Genomic DNA, 15,893 nt, shown 5'->3' with positions numbered 1-15,893 from the left:
TCTTGCAGCGCTCAGGGGGGTGTTTTTTCACATCCCTGAGCGCGAAAGTTGTAGCGCTGTAAAGTGCCAGTGTAGCCAAGCCCTTCGTGCTTTTCCATTGGGGGGAGGAGGAGTAGGAACCCAGAGGGACAAAGGATTCCTGCCTTATGCAAAAGATATATAAATGGGTGGAAGAGAACAAAAGAGAGCCATCAGGAAGAATCCCCTAGCTATCACCTGAGCTGGAACAAGAGCTGTACCGGGGAAAGAATTGTGCCCAGGCCTGGAAGGTGTCCAGTCTGAGGAAAAAACTTACTGAAGCATCTCTAAGAGTGAGATTATCTGTATTCAGTTTGATTAGACATAGATATGCGTGTTTTATTTTATTTTGCTTGGTGACTTACTTTGTTCTGTCTGTTACTACTTGGAACCACTTAAATCCTACTTTCTGTATTTAATAAAATCACTTTTTACTAATTAACCCAGAGTATGTGTTAATACCGGGGTGGGGCAAACATATCTCTCTATCAGTGCATATCTCTCTGTCAGTGTTACAGAGGGCAAACAATTTATGAATTTACCCTACATAAGCTTTATACAGGGTAAAACAGATTTATTTGGGTTTAGACCCCATTGGGAGTTGGGCATCTGAGTGTTAAAGACAGGAACACTTCTGTAAGCCGCTTTCAAGTAAGTCTACAGCTGCCGGGGACATGATTTGGACCCGGGTCTGGGTTTGCAGCAGGCTAATGAGTCTGGCTCAAACCAAGCAGGGCACTGAAGTCCTAAGCTGACGGAGCAGGAAGGCAGGGCAGAGGTAGTCTTGGCACATCAGGTGGAAGCTCCCAAGAGGGTTTCTGTGATCCAACCCATCACAATAACATTGAACCCTTTGTCATTGGCACCGAGGGGTTCTCGGGGTCACAGCACTGCCCTGCCCCTGAGCCACAGGCAGTGCCGGCAAAAGACAGCCTAGCCTTTGAACCCACTGCCAGAGCCTTGTGGTTTGTCCTGGACAGGTGTGATTCTGCAGGCTGGCCGAGGCAGATCTGTCCCCTCTCTGACCCCTCTGACCCAGGCCCTGCAGTCAGCGAATCCCATCTGACTCGGTGGCTGCTGTTCCCAGCAGGTGATCAGCTGATTCTGTAACTCAATGCTTCAAAGACTGTGAGACAGAAGCTGGTGAGTGATGAGCGGAGGAGGGAAGGAACGAGGGGGGCGGGGAGGGGGGGCTGAAGGCAGCAGCTTGGGGAAGAAATCTGAGACACCTGTGTGATGTTACCTGCAGAATAATAGAGGAGCAGAGATCCTGCTGGCCAGGAAATGGGATACCAGTCGGCAAAGCTTATCTGATATATGAGCTCCCAGCAGCTGCATTAACAACTGCAGGAAGGAGCCTTCCTGATAATTCCTCTGCACAGTGCAGAACGGAGAGAGTAGGAGACTGCCGGAGGGAGGATACAGCGCACAGCTCCTGGCAAGGGGAGGTTTGGGGAGAGCAGAGGGATGGACTGCAGGCTCCGGGGGCGAGGATGGCAGGGTGAGTAGGGCAGGGACGCAGCACAGCGGAGAAGCCAGCTCAAGGCATAGCTGAGCAGAGCCAGGACAGCAGCTGGAAGTTTCTGAGCAGGCCAGGCAAAGACCCGTCCTGTGCCTGGCGCTGCAAAGCCACTTTACAAGTCCCGGTGGTTGGTGCACACTGGCCACAGCATTCTGGGCCTGGCAAAGCTCATCTCCATGTCGAGAGGAGGGGAGATGGTTTATATCCCGGACGACTCTGACTTCAGCTCATTCAGGGACCAGTGTGAGAGCCTGGAGGGCTGGCATAGCCAGTACAACAAGGGTGGGGTGATGGTGTGGAGCCAGATGCCAGGAGAGAGCCGGACAGTGCAGAAAATCAAGGTAAGAGCCCAGTGCAGATGGCACAGCAAGAGCATGCTTTGTCCCCCAGTGCTGGGACTCCCCGCCAGCACCCACTCTCATTCCCTCCCTTCGCTGGACACAGTGCTGCCAGGGCAAACCCCCACTGTGGCCAGGGCTCTCTCTTCCACTTCCAACCTCCTTGTGTGTTTGGAGGGTACAAATCTGCCTTAATGTGTTTCACTAAAGCTGCTTAGTGCCAAGTTTCTACATGTGTGTACACATGAAAACACACGCATGCATGCATGCACACATACACGGACATCTGCACACACAGTCTGTGTTTGCAGCATAGCTAGTTCTAGACTCCCAGAAGCCTTGGTGTCACTTAGGCCAGGGCTACACTAACAAGCTAGGTCAATCCAGCTACGTCACTCAGGTGTGTGAAAAATCCACCCCCTTGAGCGACACAGTTAAGCCGACCTGACCCCTGGTGCAGAAAGCAGTAGGTTGAGGGAAGGCTTCTTCTGTCAGCTGAGTTACCACCTCTCAGGGTGGCAGATTAACTGGCCTTCCTATCTGCAGCAGTGAGTGGCTACACTGAAGAGCAACAGCACCCAGAAGCCTCATTTTCTGATGAGTGCCCATTTACAGGCTACTGTGCTTTATTTGTGCCAGGCCTGAGCACCGGCACCTCTCGGCTTGGCCGTTCAGAGCGCTGGTACTTCTGGGCTTCCTGCATCAGTTATGAATGTAAAAAAATTGCTTGAGCCCCAGCATCTCTGTCATTACAAATTAAACACCAGTGGGCATGTTGGACTGCTGTTGCCTACCAACTCACCCGGCCCCACGTTAGAACTGAAGCAAGTGCAAATAAAGGAATCTGCAAATGAGCAAGCATGGGTCGCTGTTCAGCGCAATGCCCTGTGGACTCCAGTGGTGTTACTCGGGGAGTAAGGGTTGACAGTCTGGGCATTCTTGGAGCCCACATGACCAAGGCATGAGGACTGCGGTACAAATAGACTCGGCTCATTTACACTGGCACCTCTCTGTGGTGTTGTCTTAAAGCAACGCTGTCAGGTGAAAAATCCTGCTCGAAACAAACATGTTTCTTTGCCTTCATCCCTAAGAACATTGTAACCTATTCACATGGTAAGGTTGCCTGCTGTTTGTTTGCGTCTTGGCTTCGCCTTTGTCTTCTCTGGGTCGATGCTGCACAGTAAGAGTCAGTTTCCCTCTTAAAGCAGCAAAGAGTCCTGTGGCACCTTATAGACTAACAGACGTATTGGAGCATGAGCTTTCGTGGGTGAATACCCACTTTGTCAGATTCTTTTACAGATCCAGACTAACACGGCTACCCCTCTGATACTAGTTGCCCTCTTGTTCATCGTCAGTTTCCCTCCGGGGTTCTGAAGGCTGTGATGTTGGGGTCACACATGCAGGGAATGGCTTTGGAACAAAAACAGTTATTTCCTTTAGAATCAGACATAACATGCCCCTGTCCTGCTGGCCTGAGAATGAGCCATATGTGTTCTGAGCCAAGCTGGAGCTGGCTGTGTCCTGTTCATTGTTTAAACTCACACTTTGGGGTGTCCTGGGACATGTTCAGGAGAAGCCTTGCTAAGAATAGTGAAGGCTTGGAAAGCTCTGCTGGGAAGCAGGGAGAGCTGCTGTTGCTGAATGATGTAGATTAGCCAAGTGCAAATGCCTGCGGTTCTCTTGTTACAGTTACAATGGCCCGGACTCTGAGTCCTGAAGGTACTCAGGTGCCTACACCCCTGACTTAGGCACCTAAATCTCAGATTTAGGTACCTAAGTCCCACTTTTGTCTCCACTGCACAACATTTGCACCAAACCCTGTAGGCCCCTAAACTCACTCAGTGCCTAAGTTTCTGCCTCTGCGCATGAGCCCTGCTGCCACTCTGTAGGTTTCGGGCCACTTAGCCCCCCGCAAGCTCTGAGTGATTCACAAACCAGAGAAAGACAAGCAGTGGCGCTAGAACAATTTTTACAGTGGGGATTCTGAAAGCCAGTGGTCCCCAACCTTTTTACCTTGCACCCTCCTGTTATCCTGTCTGTGCCCCATCTCCCTAGAGCTGGCTCCGGGAGTGGGGGACGCGACAGGGGTAAGGGGGCTGAGCCTGGGACCACAGCTGGGGGTGGGAGCAGAGCCCCAGGTGTGGGCCTTACAGTCAGGACCCTGGGTGTGAGGCCAGGAAAAGTGCCCTGAGTGAGGGGCCGGCAGCAGCCAGGACCCCGGGTACTGGGCCGGCAGCCGGGACCCCGAGTGCGGGTCCGGGACTGAGCCGCCACTTCAGCTTTTGGCAGGAAAAGTTCCTCTTTCCAAAATCACCAGACAACTTGCATGTTAGAGGGAGCTGGTTTATAGCTGTAAGACACTTCCACTTTCCATATACATTGAGAAGAAAGCTCTTAAAGCACAACAAATAGTGAAAGGACAGTGGAGGCCACTCATCTAGACCATGTATATGTCATCTTGTAGGTTCCACTACCTCCGAATTTAACAGGAAACTTCTATGCACTAGTGCCCACCTCTCCCCCCAAAACTTCCCCCTCCCCCCACCCAGTTTCCAACCACCACATTGCACAGGGCAGTTCTTGGCATATTCTTTATGCCACCCACTCAGTCAGCCTGAATGACCCAGCTTGCAGTATAGGGAGGTAGGAGAAAGTTTGGCAGTAGGGAGATCACTGACCAGGTTTGTTCAGATTTGCCTTGCAAGAGAAGCTACTATCCAGGGTCAGCTGATCAGAGAGGGGAATTGCCTCCAGGGGGAACCAGCTTTTGTCCCAGGGAATAGACCCACTAAAGGCTCATCTCCTTGCTCCTCCCAATGCCCACACACGGCCAACACCACATTCCCCCTGTCATAGTATGGCTTCATCATATTCACATGGTACACCCGATGGTGATGAGCCCGGTTTGACAGCTCCACCACATAGTTTACCTCATTTAGTTGCTTGACAACCTTGAAAGGCCCTTCCCAGGCAGCCTGGAGTTTGTTTTTCCTCACGGGGACGAGAACCGTCACTTGATCCCCAGTGCCGAAGGCATGGGCCCGCGCCGTGCGGTCATATCAGACCTTCTGCTTCCTCTGGGCTCAGGCTAGATTCTCCCTGGCCAGGCCCATGAGCTCAGCAAGTCTTTCCCGGAAGGTCAGGACATACTCCACCACCGACTCTCCATCAGGAGTGGCCTTCCCCTCCCATTCGTCCCTCATCAGGTCCAGGGGCCCCCTTGCCCACCTTCCATATAACTATTCGAAAGGCGAAAACCCAGTAGACTCCTGGGGTACCTCCCTGTACGTGAACAGCAGGTGAGGTAAGTACTTGTCCCAATCCTGCGGATGCTGGTTCATAAATGTTTTTAGCATCATCTTTAGCGTCCTGTTGAATCTTTCCACTAGCCCATTGGACTGGGGATGATACGCTGAGGCCCAGTTGTGCTGGACCCCACATTTCTCCCACAAGCACCGGAGCAGGTTCGACATGAAGTTGGACCCCTGGTCCGTTAAGACTGCTTTGGGGAACCCCACCCGGCTGAAAATGGTCAGCAGCGCATCTGCCATGGTATCTGCTTCGATAGAGGACAAGGCAACTGCCTCGGGGTAGCGAGTGGCAAAATCTACCACCACCAGGATGTATTTCTTCCCCGACCGGGTCGCCCTGCTGAGAGGTCCCACTATGTCCATGGCCACGTTCTGGAAAGGTTCTTCTATGATGGGTAAAGGCCTCAAAGCCGCTTTCCCCTTGTCCCGGGCCTTCCCCACCCTCTGGCAGGGGTCACAGGATTGGCAGTACTGTCGGACATGGGTTAAGACCCCAGGCCAGTAAAAGTTCTGTAGCAGCCTTTGCCTGGTGCGCCGGATTCCCTGGTGCCCTGCGAGAGGAATGTCATGGGCCAGGTACAGTAGCTTGTGGCGAAACTTCTGGGGAACCACCAGCTGCCTCCTGATCCCCCATGACTCCACTTCCCCTGGGGAAGCCCATTCTCGGTACAGGAATCCCTTCTCCCACAGGAACCTCTCCTTGCAACCTCTCCTCATGGACTGTACCGCACTGAGGTTAGCCAGGTCCCTTGGCCTCCGCAAGGAGGGATCTTTCTGCAACCCAGCCTGGAACTCAGCAGCTGGGACAGGGATGGGGACCTGCTCTCTCTCGCTGGCTGGGTCTGAGGCCGCAGCCTCTCTGAGCCGTGTCCCTGGGCGTTCCCTCCCCACCAGGTTAGGGTCCTGCGCCTCAGGCAGAGTACCTTCCCAGTTGTCAGGGTGCAGTGCCCTGCGCTGACTCTGACTATGGGTCACGACCAGGGCACCTCAGGCATTACTTGGCCAGACCTCCAGGTCCCCCCCCATTAACACTTCTGTGGGCAAATATGGGTGTACCCCCAAGTCCTTGGGGCCCTCCTTGGCCCCCCACTACAGGTGTACCCTCATCACGGGCACCTTGAATGGGGTCCCGCCCATGCCCATCAGGGTCAGGTAGGTGTCAGGCCCAATCCGATCTGAGGCCACCACCTCGGGCCGGGCCAGCGTCACCTCTGCGCCCATGTCCCACTACCCAGTGACCTTCCTCCCTGTCTGCCGGAGCTACCTGGTGCAGCTCGCAGGCCGTCTCAAAGGCATCCAGGAAGTCATCCATGTCCTCCTCCTCCTTACGCTGGGCCAGGATGCACTTATCAAAGCTCCGCGCAGTCCTGGGCCCCCCCTCACTCATCGCAGCTGGGGGCCTGCTGCCCCTCAGCCTCGCCAGTTCCAGCTCATGATGACGCTGTCGCTCTTTCTCCTCCAGTTCCCACTGTCTTTGTCTCTCCTCGTGTTCCTTCTGTCTTTCTTTCTCCTCCCAGTCATGTTCTCTCTGTCTCTCACGATCCTCCAGCTCTCTCAGTTTTAGCTCTCTCTCCCATTCCAGCTGCTTGCACTCCACGGATGCCGAGCGTCGCCGGGATGATCCCCTGCTGGTGGGTGAGCTTCGCCGGAGGATCCCCTGCTGGCCGGGGAGGTCACGGTGCCCTCGGTAGCTGCTGGGCTCCTCCTCACCCTTCCCCTAGGCATAGGAAGGGGGGGTCTTGGCTACACTGCATGACTTTTAGCGGCATGGCTCTAGCGACACAGCTGTGTCGCTAAAAGCTATGTAGTGTAGACATAGCCCTAGTGCAGGGGTTGGCAACTTTTCAGAAGTGCTGTGCCGAGTCTTCATGTATTCACTCTAATTTAAGGTTTCACGTGCCAGTAATACATTTTAACGTTTTTAGAAGGTCTCTTTCTATAAGTCTATAATATGTAACTAAACTACTGTTGTATGTAAAGTAAATAAGGTTTTTAAAATGTTTAAGAAGCTTCATTTAAAATTAAATTAAAATGCAGAGCCCCCCAGACAAGTGACCAGGACCCAGGCAGTGTGCGTGCCACTGAAAATCAGCGCACATGCTGCCTTCGGCATGCATAGGTTGCCTACCCCTGCCCTAGTGTCTAGCAAAGTCATGAATTTAAGATCCCAGGCTTGTCTTTTGAAGGTCATGTGCAGGTTTCCTTTGGGGACAAGGAGGGGCAAGTCAGATGTAGAGCGGTCACTTTGTGAAGAGGGTTCACCTACAGGTGATAAGAGTGTTTTTGTCTTTTATCATTTTTTTGTGTAAGTTAATTTGAGAGCATAGTAACTGTTTGGTTTCACCACAGGTCACTTCCAGGTTTAAACTAGTGTAAATGGTGGATTCTCTGTAACTTGAAATCTTTAAACCATAATTTGAGGACTTCAGTAGCTCAGCCTGGGGTTAGGGATCTATTACAGGAGTGGGTTGGTGAGGTTCTGTGGCCTGCGATGTGCAGAAGACCGGACTAGATGATCATGATGGTTCCTTCTGACCTTTAAGTCTGAGTCTCTTTGAGTATCCTCTCATGAGGTAGGTTTTCCATTCCTCTGATCACCTAGTAGCCCTTCTCTGCTCAAGTTCCAGTTTGAATTCATCCTTTTTAAATATGGGAGACCAGAACTGCACACAGTGTTCCAGATGAGGTCTCACCAATGCCTTGTATAATGGTACTAACACTTCCCTGTCTCTACTGGAAATGCCTCACCTGATGCATCCCAGGATTGCATTAGCCTTTTTCATGGCTGCATCACATGGATGACTCATACACATCCTGTGATCAACCAATACATCCTGGTCTTTCTCTGTCACTTTCAACTGATACATCCCCAGCTTATTGCAAAAATTCTTGCTGTTAGTCCCTAAGTGCATGACCTTCTACTTTTCACTATTAAATCTCATCCCATTTCTACTACTCCAGTTTATCCAGATCTGTGTATGATATTCCGGTCCTCCTCCATATTGGTAATACTTCTCAACTTTGTGTCATCCACAGATTTTATTAGCACACTCCCACTTTTTGCGCCAAGGTCAGTAATAAACTGTTAAATAAGATTGGTCCTAAGACCCATCACTGAGGAACTCCACTAGTAACCTCTGTCCAGCCTGACAGTTCACCTTTCAGTATGACCCACTGTAGTCTCTCCCCTATAAGCAGTTACTTGTCCACCTTGCAATTCTCGCATGAATCCCCATCTTCTCCAATTTAACTAATAATTTCCCATGTGGGACTGTATCAAATGCCTTACTGAAATCCAGGTAGATTAGATCTACTGCATTTCCTTTGTCTAAAAAATCAGTTATCTTCTCAAAGAGATCTGGTTAGTCTGGCATGAGATACCTTTTGTAAAACCATGTTGTATTTTATCCCAGTTATTGTTAACTTCTATGTCCTTAACTTCCTTCTCTTTCAAAATTTGTTCCAAGACCTTGCATACAGGTGAGCTCAAACTAACAGGCCTGTAATTTCCCAGATCACATTTTTTGCTTTTCTTAAAAGTGGGAACTATATTAGCAATTCTCCAGTCATAGGGTATGACCCCCAAGTTTACAGATTCATTAAAATTCTTTGCTATTAAGTATGGGTTGTAATTGTTTAATGATACCTTGTATGGGTTCCAGTGTGAGGTGGTAGGTGACAACGAGGGCTGTGCTGTTGGAGAGGGTTGGTTTTTTTTCCATATTGCAGCAGACTCTCTTGGCATATTTGGGTGGCCCAGTCTATAATGCAATCTATTTCTCTGGTGGCATGTCCTTGTTTGGTGAAGGCAGTTTTCAGTGTGTTAAGATTTCCTCCTCAGAACATATTCCGTGGGATCTGCCTGGCTGTAGATAATAGATTTCTTGGTGTGTGAGGGGTGGTTACTGGATCTGTGACAGTAAGAGTTATGACTCATGGGTTTCTTGTCTGTAGGATTCCATTGCTGAAGCTGGTTCTAGTGTCCAGGAAATTAATGCTGATGCAGAAGTGTTTTAGAGAGAGTTTAATGGATTGGTGGTGGTTGCTGAAGTTGTGGTGGAAGTCTATGAGGGAGTTTAGGGCATCTGTCCAGAAGATGAAAATATCGTTGATGTATCTCAGGCACATCATTGGTTTTGTGGTGTGTTTGTCCAGAAATTCTTCCTTGAGATGGCCAGGAAGAGGCTGGCATATTGGGGATTCATCCTACTACCCAGGGCTGTTCCCATGGTTTGGACAGTTTGTAGTTGAATGCAAAATTGTTGTGGGTGAGGATGAAAGGGATGAGTTTGGCGATGTGTCTGGGGTTGTCCATTGTCTTATAGATAAGAACACAAGAATGGCCATACTGGGTCAGACCAAAGGTCCATCTAGCCCAGTATCCTGTCTGCCAACAGTGGCCAATGCCAGGTTCCCCAGAGGGAATGAACAGAACAGGTAATCATCAAGTGATCCATCCCCTATCACTCATTCCCAGCTTCTGTCAAACAGGCTAAAGACACCAACCCTGCCCATCCTGGCTAATAGCCATTGATGGATCTATCCTATAGGGACTTATCTAGTTCATTTTTGAACCCTATTATAGTCTTGGCCTTCACAACATCCTCTGGCAAAGAGTTCCATAGGTTGACTGTGCGTTGTGTGAAGAAATACTTCCTTTTGTTTCTTTTAAACCTGCCGCCTATTATTTTCCTTTGATGACCCCTAGTTCTTGCATTATGAGGAGTAAATAACACTTCCTTATTTACTTTCTCCACATCAGTCATGATTGTATGGACCTCTATCATATTCCCCCATTTCCAAGCTGAAAAGTCCCAGTCTTATTAATCTCTCTTCATACGGAAGCTGTTCCATAGCCCTAAGCATTTTTGTTGCCCTTTTCTGAACCTTTTCCAAATCCAGTACATCTTTTTTGAGATGGGGAGACCTCATCTGCATGTAGTATTCAAGATGTGGGTGTATCATGGATTTATATAGAGACAATATGATATTTTCTGTCTTCTTATAATATCCTTTCCTTAATGATTCCCACCATTCTGTTCACTTTTTTGACTGCCGCTGCACATTGAGTGGATGTTTTCAGAGAACTAGTCACAATGACTCCAAGATCTTTCTTGAGTGGTAACAGCTAATTTAGACCCCATCATTTTATACATATAGTTGGGATCTGTTTCCTGTAAGCTGCCCAGCCGTGCAGCCACCTATTTAGCGCTGTGCAGGCACTCAGGGAACCTGCCTGGGGACCTACTGCGACCAGGGGAGGGGTGGCCCTCCCCCGACCCCAACCTAGTCCGGTCCCCAGCTTGCCATGGCCGGGGCACCCCCCGGCCCCAATTATGCCATGGCCCGTACCTGGGGCGCCCAGGGTACCCCTGCCCTGGCCCAAATCCAGCCAGAGTGGTGCGGCATAGCCTGGACCCAGCCACAGCCAGGGCAGTGTGCTGCAGGCCCGGACCCAGCCACGGTTGCCTGGCCCGAACACGGACGGCACAGCCTGGACCTGTTGCGTCCAGGGCACCCGTCCCTGAACCCAGCCCTGGCCAGACCTGCGGGGGCTGGGGGAGGGGTGCCTATCCTGCAGCCCTAACCCCAGAGCTGCCCGGGTGGGGAGAGGCACCTCTGTCCCCTAGTCCAGCTGGTGCTGCAGGGAGAGAGAGCTGGGGGGAGTCCTCTCTCCCCGCCATAGCCCAGAACACTGTACTGCACCTCAAACTCCTCATCCCTGCCCCCACCTTAGAGCCAGCACCCCCAGCCGCAGTCCTCATACCTCTGCACCCCAACCCTCTGCCCCACCTCTGAACCCCCTCCTACACTCCAAACCCCTCGGCCCCACCCCCATCGTATTAATTTTGTTATGTGCACCAATATGAAGGTGATGTGTCATACATCACCTCTATATTGGTGCACACAACAAAATTAATTCCGCACATAGGTGGGAAAAATTAAAGGGAACACTGGTTGTGATTATGTTTTTCACTGTGCATTACTTTGCATTTATCAACATTGAATTTCATCTGCCATTTTGTTGCCCAGTCACCCAGTTTTGTGAGATCCCTTTGTAGCTCTTCACAGTCTGCTTTGGACTTAATTATCTTGAGTAGTTTTGTATCATCTGCAAATTTTGCCAACTCACTGTTTATCCCTTTTTTCAGATCATTTATAAATATGTTAAATAGGACTGGGCCCAGTACAGATCCCTGGGGGACACCAGTATTTCCCTCTCTCCATTCTGAAAACTGACCATTTATTCCTATCCTTTGTTTTCTGTCTTTTAACCAGTTACTGATCCATGAGAGGACCTTCCCTTTTATCCCATGACTGCTTACTTTGCTTAAGAGCCTTTGGTGAGGGACCTTGTGAAAGGCTTTCTGAAAATCTAAATTCACTATATCCACTGGATCCCCCATTTCCACATGCTTGTTGACCCCCTCAAAGAATTCTAGTAGATTGGTGAAGCATGATTTCCCTTTACAAAAATCATGTTGACTCTTCCCCAACAAATTATGTTCATCTATGTGTCTGATAATTCTTTTCTAGTTTGCCCGGTACTGAAGTTAGGCTTACCAGCCTATAATTGCCAGGGTCACTTCTGGAACCTTTTCTAAAAAATGGTGTCACATTAGCTATCCTCCAGTCATTTGGTACAGAAGCTGATTTAAATGATGTTATATACCACAGTTAGTAGTTCTTCAACTTCACATTTGAGTTTGTAAGGAGGGGCACGTGTCTCTCTCCTTTTGACAGGGTGGGAGGCCGTGCCTTCTCGCTGTTTCTCAAGCAGTTCCCTGGGCTCCTTCCTACCCTCCCCAGTTTGGGGCATCTGGGTTCCGGGGTCATCCTGGGTCTCTCTGGGATATACAGACAATGGCAGCCCCAGCAGTGTGTCGGCATTGCTGGTCTCCAGCAATTCAGGTAACTCCTCTGGTCTGGCAGTCGTTTCCTTCAGCTCCAGGCCCCATCAGAAGGAAAAAACGTCCTGCTCCTCCGGCAACCCTCTCCCGACTGAGCTATGAGGCTGGCCTTTTATAGTCCAGCTTCCTGTCCCGCCCCTCTGCTTCCAGCAGGACGGCTGCAGGTGGGCTGGTTCTGCCCACCAGGGGGCGCTCTTGGGTGTTTCCCCTTCTGACAGGGCAGGAGAGCACATCTCCTTGCTACAGAGATCCACTCTCGGGAGAATGCCATCTAGTCCTGGTGACTTATTACTGTTTAGTTTATCAATTTGTTGCAAAATCTCCTCTGACGCCTCAATCTGGGACAGTTCCTCAGATATGTCACCCAAAAAGAATGACTCAGGTTTGGGAATCTCCCTCACATCCTCAGCAGTGAAGACAGATGCAAAGAATTCATTTAGTTTCTCTGTAATGGTCTTATTGTCCTTGAATGCTCTGTTAGCATCTCAATCGTCTAGTGGCCCCACTGGTTGTTTATCAGGCTTCCTGCTTTTGGTATACTTTAAAAAAAATTGCTATTACTTTTTGAGTCTTTGGCTAGCTGTTCTTCAAATTCTTTTTTGGCCTTCCTAATTATATTTTTACACTTCATTTGCCAGAGTTTATGCTCCTTTCTATTTCCCTCAATAGGATTTAACTTCCACTTTTTAAAGGATGCCTTTTTGTCTTTCATTGCTTATTTTACTTTGTTGTTTAGCCAGGGTGGCACTTTTTTGGTTCTCTCACTGTGTTTTTTAATTTGGAGTATAGGTTTAAATTGAGCCTCTATTATGATATATGAGGCAGACAGTGATGCCGTCATTGTGAGGGATGTTAGGTGACATCCAAGGTGGCAAGGATGGTGTTCTCAGGGAGGCTGTTAATGTTGTGGTATATCTGGGGAAGTCAACTGTATTCTGAAGGAAGCTGGCTCTTTGTGTGGTGAATGGTTTGAGGATGTTTTCTATGAGACCTGATATTCCTTCAGTAAGAGTGTCATGGCCAGATAGGATGGGTCTGCCTAGATTCCCTTGTTTGTTTATCTTGGGAAGCATGTAGAAGGCCCCTGGGAAGGGTTTTGGGGGGATGAGGTCGTAGAGTTTCTCTTGAAGTTGTTGGGGAAGGATTTGATGATATGCCTGGGTGATTTGTGGTGCAGGTTCTTCTTTGAGTTCTTTATTGTAGGTGGTATTGGAGAGTTGTAGGTTGGCCTCATTGACATAGTCTTCACAGTTGAGAACTACAATGGCACTCCCTTTGTCTGCTAGTTTGATCACTATCAGGTGGTTGAATTTCAGGGACTGAATAGCTGTTCTGTCAGTGGTGGAGAGATTGCAGTGGATGTGATATTTGTTAACGATTTCTCATTCCGTTTTTTCCTGATTTTTTAATTACAATCCGTATTCAATGGGGACCACATCCTGAAATAAATCTTTCCAGAACCTCCTCTTCTGGCCTTCAAACAACCCACCAACCTCACCAAATTCATCATCAGAAGCAAGACACACCAACTCAAAGCAGCACCAGACTCTGACAGAACAACAGATGCAAAACCCCTAGACATATCTCCATTGCTACGATGATCCACAGACCATACCACACATCTTTCAGGATTCATGGGGCCTACACATGCCTATCACAAGATGGGGTATATCTCATCCAGTGTACTAAATGCCCCAATAACAACAGTGTGAGTGAAACCACACAATCACTACTCTCTCAAACAGAGGTGCTGTCATAAACAGATAAGAAAAGTTAATAGCACAGAAGTGCTTTATATCTCTTTTGCCTGGAAAGGGTTAACAAGAACAGTGAGCCTGGCTGGCACCTGACCAGAGGACCAATCAGAGGACAGGATACTTTCGAATCTTGAGGGAGGGAAGTTTTTGTGTGTGCTGTTAGTTTTGGTGGTTGTTCTCTCTGGGTTCTGAGAGTGACCAGATGTGCAACCAGGTTTCTCTCCAATCTCCCTGATACAGGCTCTTATAGATTCAAAATAGTGAGTACTAGGTAGATAAAGCGAGTAGGCTTATGTTTGTTTTCTTTATTTGCAAATGTGTATTTGGCTGAAAGGAGTTCAAATTGGTATTTTGCTGAAAAGATTTTAATTTGTACTTGTATACTTAGACTGGGAGGGTATTCCCAGTGTCTATAGCTGAAAGACCCTGTACCTATTCCATTTTTTTTTAAATTTACAAAGATATTTTTTACTGTTTTTTCTTTCTTTAATTAAAAGCTTTTCTTGATTAAGAACCTAATTGTTTTTTCATTCTGGTGAGACCCCAGGGGACTGGGTCTGGATTCACCAGGGAATTGGTGGGGAGAAAGGAGGGAAGAGGAAGAGAGAGGCTGATTTCTCTCTGTGCCAGGATTACTTTCTCTCAGGAAAAGTCTGGGAGGGGGAAAGAGACGGAGGGAGGAAGGTGAATTGTCCTCTCTGTTTTGTGATTCAAGGAGTTTGAATCACACAGTGATCTTCCAGGGTAACCCAGGGAGGGGAAGCCTGGGAGAGGCAACGGTGAGGGAAAGGGTTTACTTTCCTTGTGTTAAGATCCAGAGGGTCTGGGTCTTGAGGGTCCCCGGGCAAGGTTTTGTGGGGACCAGAGTGTACCAGGCACTGGAATTCCTGGTTGGTGGCAGCGCTACAGGTTCTAAGGTGGTAATTGAGCTTAGAGGAATTCATGCTGGTACCCCATCTTTTGGACTCTAAGGTTCAGAGTGGGGAATTGTACCATGACAGGTGCCAACTTCCTGAGTTCCCGGGGGGCGTTCAACCTCCGCCTTAGGCCCCACTCCCATCCATCCATTTTTTTCCTGTGGGTGCTCCACCCCTGGAGCACCCACAGAGTCAGCGTCTATGCTCTCAAATGAACTTGCACAGAAAAATGATAAAAGACAAAAACACCCAGTCACACTTTTCACAGATCAATCACTCAATATCTGATCTCTCTGTCCCTGTCCTCAAAGAAAATCTGCAGAAGACCTTCAAAAAACAAGCCCGGGAGCTTAAATTCATCAAATTTGCTAAACAGGAAAAATCATGGATTTAACAAAGGGTATGTCTACACTACAAAATTAGGTTGATTTTATAGAAGTCGATTTTTAGAAATCGCTTTTATCCAGTCAATTGTGTACGTCCACACTAAGCGCATTAAGTCGGCAGAGTGCATCCTCACTACCGTGGCTAGCATTGACTTACGGAGCAGTGCACTGTGGGTAGCTATCCCACAGTCCCCACAGTCTTCGCCACCCATTGGAATTCTGGGTTAAGCTCCCAATGCCTGATGGGGCAAAAACATTGTGGGTGGTTTAGGGTATGTCGTCAGTCACTCCTCCCTCCATGAAAGCAATGGCAGACAATCGTTTCACGCCTTTTTTCCCGGGTTACCCATGCACACGCCATACCACAGCAAGCATGGAGCCCACTCAGCTCACCCTCACTGCTGCTGTTGTGGGCAAGTCTACTGTGGGGTCTGCTGTGATCCAAGTAGCCAATGCAATCACTGATGTTCTGTTATCAAGAGTAGTGACTCTGGGAAATGTGTGGCCCTTTTTAGATTTTAAGTGCATCATATTCCTGTCCTTTGTTGCTGGTGAAGAAGTCTTGCAGCCATACGTTCCAGTCCAGTCGGCACTGTAATACCCCATAGCACTTCTGTGGTTGACACATGTAACAGCTCCAAGGCTCTTGCTCTTTTGCCTTGGCCGAGGTACCTTGCCCTGCCCGGATCTCCAAGCATTCGACACAGAAGCACCTGGCATTGCTACACAGCAG

General features: G+C 49.0%; 1 protein-coding gene across 1 annotated transcript in view; it reads left to right on the top strand.

Annotated features, from left to right (window-relative positions):
- Positions 1-1,510: 1,510 nt before the first annotated feature.
- LOC115656193 (START domain-containing protein 10-like) overlaps positions 1,511-15,893 on the top strand; it is a 54,059-nt gene continuing 39,676 nt past the window's right edge. Inside the window, exon 1 of the mRNA XM_030572599.1 lies at positions 1,511-1,881. Coding sequence (XP_030428459.1) covers positions 1,717-1,881 — 165 coding nt within the window. The 5' untranslated portion in view covers positions 1,511-1,716. The remainder of the gene's footprint in view (positions 1,882-15,893) is intronic.

The sequence above is a fragment of the Gopherus evgoodei genome, chromosome 8 (assembly GCF_007399415.2).
Source record: "Gopherus evgoodei ecotype Sinaloan lineage chromosome 8, rGopEvg1_v1.p, whole genome shotgun sequence".
In the NCBI taxonomy this organism is placed as follows: Eukaryota; Metazoa; Chordata; order Testudines; family Testudinidae; genus Gopherus; species Gopherus evgoodei.
Note: the sequence above shows the minus strand (reverse complement) of the source record. Positions and strands in the feature narration are given on the sequence as shown.